This window comes from Drosophila kikkawai, chromosome 3R (genome assembly GCF_030179895.1).
Source record: "Drosophila kikkawai strain 14028-0561.14 chromosome 3R, DkikHiC1v2, whole genome shotgun sequence".
Classification (NCBI taxonomy): Eukaryota; Metazoa; Arthropoda; class Insecta; order Diptera; family Drosophilidae; genus Drosophila; species Drosophila kikkawai.
In genome coordinates this window covers 13,544,430-13,552,589 of record NC_091731.1, presented here as the reverse complement: position 1 = coordinate 13,552,589, position 8,160 = coordinate 13,544,430, and the positions used below count along the sequence as shown (strand labels likewise).

Here is an 8,160-nt window from a genome sequence, read left to right as displayed (position 1 = left end):
ACAAAAGTTTCGTTTGCTCCGAAATCTTCAAGAGTTTTCATAACGCTGAAAAGTTTTTTGCCCCCTCCTCAGCCTCGACCGCAACTCACGTAAAATATGGCCGAGATGAACGTGGAAATAGTGGAAAAACTGCGGCCTGTTTTATTTATACCCATACACTTGGCTTCCCAGTCGTCGACTATAAAGTCGAATCCCTGCCATGTCCTTTGGCACTCGTCAGCTGTGCAGACTTTGTCTCATTTTTTATTTAAGCTGGGAGGAACTTTGCTGTACACAAAAGTTTCTTTCTTCTTCTCCCGTTTGACGTAAGAAATCGGACATATATAGCAACCGGGTAAATAGGGTATCTTCTAATCGAAACATATGAATAATTTTAATGCCTGCGTAGCAACGGATTTTTGGAGTAGAATTTAGCATATAGTAGTAATAAAAAGTTAAAATGGTCTCGACAGGAGCGCGAGGTATGCTTTTCACCTAGAAGCACTTGCGGTGGACGATGGCAGGGCCAGACTCGTCATACTCCTGCTTCGAAATCCACATTTGCTGGAAGGTGGCCAGCGAGGCCAGAATAGAGCCACCAATCCACACAGAGTACTTGCGTTCCGGCGGTGCAGCAATCTTGATCTTCATGGTAGACGGGGCCAGGGCGGTGATCTCCTTCTGCATGCGATCCGCAATGCCCGGGTACATCGTGCTGCCGCCAGAGAGCACTACGTTGGCATACAGATCCTTGCGTATGTCCACATCGCACTTCATTATCGAGTTATATGTCGTTTCGTGTATGCCTTGGGCCTCCATGCCCAAGAACGAAGGCTGGAAGAGGGTCTCGGGACAGCGGAATCTCTCATTTGCAATGGTTATTACTTGTCCATCGGGCAGCTCGAAAGAGCTATCCAGAGAAGAGCTGGAAGCTGCGGTGGCCATCTCCTGCTCAAAGTCCAAGGCCACATAGCATAGTTTCTCTTTCATATCGCGCACAATTTCACGTTCGGCGGTGGTGGTGAAGGCATAGCCGCGCTCGGTCAAGATCTTCATCAGATAGTCGGTCAGATCCCGGCCAGCCAGATCCATACGCAGGATGGCATGCGGCAGGGCGTAGCCCTCATAGATGGGTACGGTGTGTGTGACACCGTCGCCAGAGTCCAGAACGATGCCGGTGGTACGACCCGAGGCGTACAGCGAGAGAACCGCCTGAATGGACACGTACATGGCCGGGGCATTGAAGGTCTCGAACATTATCTGGGTCATCTTCTCGCGATTGGCCTTGGGGTTGATCGGAGCCTCAGTGAGCAGAATAGGGTGCTCCTCGGGCGAGATGCGCAGCTCATTGTAGAATGTGTGGTGCCAGATCTTCTCCATGTCGTCCCAGTTGGTGATGATGCCGTGCTCGATGGGATACTTTAGTGTGAGGATGCCACGCTTGCTCTGGGCCTCGTCGCCCACATACGAGTCCTTTTGCCCCATGCCCACCATCACGCCCTGGTGACGGGGACGACCCACAATCGACGGGTAAACGGCACGGGGCGCATCATCGCCGGCAAAGCCGGCCTTGCACATTCCGGATCCATTATCCACGACCAGGGCGGTAGCTTCTTCGTCATACATTTCTGGGATTTGTTCACTTTCTAGAAAAATATTCACTTATAACGAATACTGTTTCTACTAGTTTACTGGAGGGGAAGCTCTACAATGGCTTACTACGGATGGAGATTGCTTTGAAGTTATTCTCGAGGCGTCTAGATGTGCAGAAACCTAGATGTTTTGAGAATGAAATATATTGATCAAATATAAATACAGCTCAATGATAGTACAAGTGTACTAGAGAACCCAAACTGATTCGTAACATAATATTAAAAACTAACAAATAAACTGTTTATAAATGTATAAGGTTGTGTTTTAAATGAACCCCTTAACGTTTCTATTTAAACAAAAAAAAAAAAAAGCTTGAAATGGGGTCTTTGTCTCGCTGCAGTTTGATGGGACGACTTCAAGGGCCGACTGCAGCCAGAATGCGGAATCCTAGAATGCAGAATGTCCCGACAATGTAGAACACCATCCATCAAATGTCAATTGTATGCCAACTGCCAACAAATCAAGCTGTCATGGGGGCAATGGCAAAAGGCAGTCGACGAGCCAGTGGAGCGTTCAACCAAAGCAAAGTATTTCTGGAGCTGCTGCGCTCCATATTTAAAATTATGCCCGTGAAGTAGTCACTTCGACACACGGGAAAAAATGAGCAGAGTTGCGGTTGTTTTAATAATAGAAAAAATAGTTAATTAGTTACAAAAGTTTTTTAAATTAAATATATATATTTATTCACAAAATGTTACATTGATTTAATTTATTTTAATACATTTTACATGTCGTTTTGTCACTTAATTATTACTGATGTTAGTGAGGGGGAAGTCTGAAGTTTGATTTTTTTCCTGGTGTGGCTCTGAGGCAGCTGTGGTCCTCTATATATTTCTCCATTCAGCCATCCATCTATCCATCCATCCAGCGTCTCGTTGCAGCTGTCAGCGCTCTATTTTGCAGTTCATCATCATTGTCATTGACATTTTCGAGTGGCTACAATGGCTGAACATAGGGAAACGCGGCGACGGGGCGCACTGATTTGCATTGCTTTCGATTTATTTGTGCCTGAAAGATTTATGCGGCGAGGGAGTCATCCTGGCAGACCGCCATACACCCTACATGCCATTGCTACTACATCGAGCTCAGCTCTGGAATGTGAGAGTATATGGCCGTGCAGTAGGCAATCACTTGGCGAATGTCGTCCGAGGGAAAAATGGGGCCCAGGAACTCGAGCAAGTGCGGCTGATGCATCACGACGCTTTTGTACTCCTCAAATGTGATGACACCGTCTTGGTCTTCATCAAATTTGAGAATTAAAAACTCGACCATGTCCTGAATAGGGCAGGATAAGAAAAAGAACTTAGGTCAGAGGCTTCAGGGTAGCTTACCAGTCGCATCTCGAGTACCTCGTCATCGTCCCCGGGAAAGAATTTCTCCACGGCATTGGAAATAATCTCGCGATTAATACCCAAGTCAAATTTGTCATAGACCTGTGACAACGAAAAATAAATTACAAAATAAACGGATAGTAAATTTGGTTTAAAGAAAACAAATCACCAATCCATTACCATGTATGCAAACTCCATCTTGCGCTCTATGTCGCGGGTCATTATGATGGTCATGAACTGGATAAACTCCATGGGCTTCACATACTTCCTGTCGCCCGTGATCAAGGTCACGATGCGGTCCACCGCATCCATGTCATACAGCTGCTGGAACCCAATAACAATCTTTCCAAACTGAGTGTTGGTTATCTGTCGCGAGGTGGGGCCATTCTGCAGGCTGTACTTGTAGTAGATCAGCAGGAGGCAGGACACCTCTGGCTCGGTAAAGGGCACCTGACGCGCGATCTGTGGAACCAATGCGCCGTACAGCGCTTGGAATCGCAGGTTGTGGCGATCGTTCATTGTAAAGTCCAACTTCATTTTGGTGGCTGTTAAAGTGGCAAATTCACAGACAAAGGATATTAATGTGTGTCAAAGAAATAAAAATAAACGCAACAATTAACCACTAGGATTATAACAATAACATAACTTTAACAAAACAAAAGAAACAATGAAAGGGAAGGCAATCGAACAGGTTACTTATTACATAAACATTTAATGATGATCCTAACTTTATCAACTTACAATTTTTAAAATTAGATTACCAAAACGTAATTGCTTTTTAAACCTTGAAACTGGTATTGACGTAGGGCCAATTTAAAGAAATATTTGTCCTTGATGTTTTTTTTTTTGTTTTCCTCAAGCCAAGCCAAGTCTAAGTGGAACTCCTGCTAATAATAGAACCCCTAGGAGGAGGAGACGTTGCCTTGGATCTCGTCGAATTTAAATTTCGACTGCAGGAAATTGATGCCATTACGCTCTTGTCTGGCATTTTAGTGCAGTCACCGGAAGTGGCTTGGGGCGTCGATTTATTTAAGGAAAAAATCAAAGAGCGGAAAAGTGAAAGTGGGGCGCACCACGGGAGGACACTTGGCCGGGCAGACGCATACATCAAACTGGCAGACAGACGACGGCGGCCCACAACATGCATATCAGTCAATTTATCTCCAATTGTGTGTGAGGGTAAAAAAAATTACGCAATTTATACAGGGGCCCGTGTCGGTCTGTATGGGGATGCGTGGGACCCATTGAACTCTGCCCGGGAAATCTACATATTGATAAATGACCCCAGCAGCCAGCGAGGCATAAAAATCGATGGACGAGCGCCACTTGACATTTAAAGCGCCCGGGACGAATTTATGCGAATTTATATTGCCTTTGATTTCGCCCGACATTGATTTCATACAATCAGATGCCGATAATTGCTGGCCCCGAAAACTGGGTTACATTACTGGCCCCGGTAAGGATTTAACAAACTTAACTTTAAGCAAACTTTATTATGCACCGGCGACAGATGCAACTGCAAGTGCCACTGCGTCGTGTTGTCGCGGAAAAACTTCATCAAAATGCAGGCGGGGAAAATGCAGTGGCGGAAAAGGCAGTCGGGGCAAGAGTGCAGCTGGGAAAACCCGAGAGCCACGACAGCAACGGCAGCAAAGTGTAAAATAATTACTCGGCTTTTTCTGAATTACTTGCCCGCTTTTTGACGCACTGTTTCAAGTAATTAATTGAATAAGCGCCTTGGCCCGCAATTGTATTAAATTGCCCGCTGCATTCCCACTGATTGACTTTCTGTCTCTGCGCCAATAATTATTCAAATTGGCATCGCACGCGGCTCCTGCTGAGAGTGCCGTGCAATACAATTTAAGGCTCGCTACCAGTCGAACTCACTTATATTTGTCACCGCGCTTACTGGAAAAAACGGGACATAGGACATTTTGTGAAATCGTTTATCATTTTAATATTTAAATACAAAACACAAGAACAAACAGGGAAGTGAGGATTTTTTAATTTCATTTTTGCTTATGCATAAGATGTTTGCTTAAACTTGGATAATCATAAATATATTCATAACATTTAAGGACTTTAAAACGCTGCTTAATATCTTTAAATATAGTGGCCACTATGAAAATAGTTTAACATATAGCTGAGTACATTTTATTTAGATCGTTCTAGAATTTTTTGTCCTTCGAGCCGGATTAAGCCAGTATGGCAAATATTTGACATTTAAAATGATTTCAGTATACGTTTTTTTTCAGTACCTCTGTGCAAAATCATATTAAATCGTTAAGAAATATCTTTGCCGAGCCAAGTAAAATAAGAAAAAATTCTGTTCAACTTTAAAAAGTAATTACATCTTGGCCCTGTAAGTCGCATTGTTGGCAATGCAAAATGATTGCACGGAAGCAGCATTTGTAATATTTTTTGTGGCATTGACTTCTGGGCGAAAATGCTCTGGATATTTGTGTTTTTAAGTGGCTGGCTTGCCTAACCGGTTTCCCCGACCGTAAAACATCTGGGAAAACTTGCAAAGTAGTTGCCAACTTTTATTGCCTGGCCAGCGTGCTTGTCGACATCGTCCTTAGGAGAACTCTTGCTCTTGGCAAAATGAAGGTTCACTCGTATTCTATTTTTTTTTGTTTTTACATCAAAAATACATGACTTGTTGGGAATTTCTGGCAAACATGGCTTTTGCATCTCATAATTGCTCTGGCTCATCGAAAGTTGACTTGCAACATAAAAAAAGAGGGATGGAAATTGAGAGAAAAATCAGAGTCTGGCAGCGCTTCGTGAGTAATTGTCTGCTGCCACATAGCTGGAAAATAATTTTCAGGCAAACGGATAAGCCGCACGGCAGCACACACGGAATTATAACATTTAATTTTTAATTATGAGTGTTATTAACATGCCTGAAACTTTTCGCTTGCCGCAGACACACGGCAGCCGAGGCAACTATGAAACAAATGAGAGTATAAAAAACCGCAGGGCGAGCAGAGAGATAGTGGCAACAGCAAGGGGCAGGGCGTGCATTCATACATATATGGCACGTGAATATAATTATTTTGCATTTAAATAGGGCCACGCCACATGCCGGACTCGGTCCTTGAATGCCGTTTGCCACCTAATTATCTTGACTAATTGTAAGGCCACAAAGGGCACAGCAGCTGCCTCAATAATATCACACTTTAGTCAACCGAAGGACATCTGGCATAATGGAGTCCGCACTGCTTTAAGCCGATTAAGTTCGAGATCTCCGAAAGGTAAACTCAACAAACAAAAGAATATTTGTACAGGGAAGAAACAGAAAGGAACATGTGGAGTGAGAGACTTAAATAAATATGTTTTTGTTACCATAAGTTAGGTAAAAAAAAAATGTATTGCTCGATTATCTGGTGATTAGCCAAACTTCCAAGGGATATAGTTTAACATTTCGCATTAAATGGGCTTCATCACATCGTTGTGGAATAAATTCATGAATTATTTTACATTCCCGGCCAACAAAAACGATAAATACAACCGTTGTCCGTTTGTTTGTGCTTATGTAGAATTAAAAAATACAATGCGATCCTGTTGGCCGCTGATTTATGGCCAGAGTTGAGCTCGGGTCGTGTCACTTACAAGTCGAGCAGCAACAGCAGCAGCAGCAGCAGCTGTTGGCCTGTGTTGCTGCGGGAATGCGATTTTTGTTCTGGAACTGCAGCCCTATCTGCAGCTGTATCTGCGGTCACATTGGCTTTGTTTCCGGGTCGGGCGTTCATTATTCATCAATAGTTTTTTCGGGGCCAGACCGTTTTAATGTAAAGTGCGCGGGCTTTTTGTGCATGTTTATTTAAGCGCTTGTACTGCAGGTGTTGATGCAATATTAATGGCATTTTAAATGCCACAAATGCCGGCTTGCGTAGAAAGTCTTTTTGATATTTTTCACCAATTAATTTGCCATTTAATTTTTAATTATATTATTGCCGACAGCGAGTGGCTTTTGTAACGCGAACATTGCACATTTCATATGCAAGTTTTGCGCCAAATTTATTGTAATTTGCTTAAGAGCTCGATCCGGCCGCCGAGTGTATGGCAAAAATGCAATTTGCTTGTTATGTGCATTTTTAATGGCGCGTAAATAAATTGCTGCCCCGTCGTATTAAGCCCGATGCAGCAAACCCAATTAACAACGGGACCAAATAGCCCGTCGATGAGTCGGATCGGGCTGACTTTAAGCGGCTAACAGCATTTGCCAGGAAATTTACGGCAAACTATCCGCCGATTCTCTGGTGCCTCGTTAACCCAGCCCTCCTACCACCGGCCACGGGGGCGTATGCGCAATGTGGCTGCTGTGCATACGGCCAAGACCCAATCATCGTTGCGGGAAGCTAATTCCGCCCTGGTGTGACGTTTGTCTAGCAATCATCATTACAGGCATTAAGATGCCCAAAGGCCCAATTTCTTTGCAGTTAATTTGTTGAGAAATCCCAAAAAGAAAATTGGTGACCTGACGAATAAACATTTAGGCGTTTACAAATATTTTTAAAACTATTATCTACACTTGCAATGATTAATTTATTGAGGAAAGTAAAGAGTTTTTATAGCTAAAGTAAAAAGATTTAAGCAAGAAAGACAGCATTTTTGAGCTTGCCTTAGGTTAGGAGAGGGTTCTGCCTTAGTTTGAGAGGTTTTCCCACCACAACCCTGGGGATAAGCCAGTCTTATCCTTCAGTTAGTTTGCTGCTGGGGCTTAACCCATTCAAGAGAGGGGTTATCCCAATATCCCTCCCCCGAAATGCAAACCCCCTTTAGTGGCTTATTCAATTTACTGCACTGCTATCCAGAGCTCTCAGCTCCCTGGTCCTTTTTGTCTTGTAATTTACTTGGTCTAATTAGATGCAACGACTGTCGCCGACAACTAAGGACACACCCACCCAGCCGCGCTTACTGCAGACTTCATTTGCATAAATTTGGAATGCAACTTGTGAAGGCCGTCACTCTGTGTCCGACATGTTGGGTTCAAATTTGTCGCCGCTCACGACAAACGCAGGAGGAGGAGGAGGAAGAGGAGGGTCAGCTTTTCGGGGGTATATACATATATATATTATATTAATTTAAATGTTAATTCGTTTATCGCGTTTTGTCAAGCCCTCGTAATTGCCAATCAGCTGGCAGGGTCACGCCCCCTTTTGCAGCTGCCACCGCACAGTTATGGCCAGAA

At 43.8% G+C, this 8,160-nt stretch overlaps 2 protein-coding genes across 2 annotated transcripts; both read right to left on the bottom strand.

Annotated features, from left to right (window-relative positions):
- Positions 1–339: 339 nt before the first annotated feature.
- On the bottom strand, positions 340–1,704 carry LOC108084561 (actin, cytoplasmic A3a-like). Its single transcript, XM_041774515.2, has one exon. The coding sequence runs from the start codon at positions 1,603–1,605 to the stop codon at positions 475–477; it is 1,131 nt and encodes a 376-aa protein (XP_041630449.1). The 5' UTR covers positions 1,606–1,704; the 3' UTR covers positions 340–474.
- Positions 1,705–2,326: 622 nt separating this feature from the next.
- Positions 2,327–3,622, bottom strand: d-cup (davis-cup). Its single transcript, XM_017180776.3, has 3 exons — positions 3,144–3,622; positions 2,964–3,065; positions 2,327–2,907 (listed from the first exon to the last, which is right to left on the bottom strand). Exons 1-3 carry the CDS (start codon positions 3,498–3,500, stop codon positions 2,707–2,709), a joined length of 660 nt encoding a protein of 219 aa, XP_017036265.1. The 5' UTR covers positions 3,501–3,622; the 3' UTR covers positions 2,327–2,706.
- Positions 3,623–8,160: the final 4,538 nt, after the last annotated feature.

Coding starts and splice junctions, on each gene's coding strand:
- LOC108084561 (XM_041774515.2), bottom strand. CDS start 1,605: ATGTATGACGAAGAAGCTACCGCCCTGGTCGTGGATAATGGATCCGGA.
- d-cup (XM_017180776.3), bottom strand. CDS start 3,500: ATGAAGTTGGACTTTACAATGAACGATCGCCACAACCTGCGATTCCAA. Junction 3,066..3,143: donor AGATGGAGTTTGCATACATG/GTAATGGATTGG, acceptor TCGTTGTCACAG/GTCTATGACAAATTTGACTT. Junction 2,908..2,963: donor AGGTACTCGAGATGCGACTG/GTAAGCTACCCT, acceptor TGCCCTATTCAG/GACATGGTCGAGTTTTTAAT.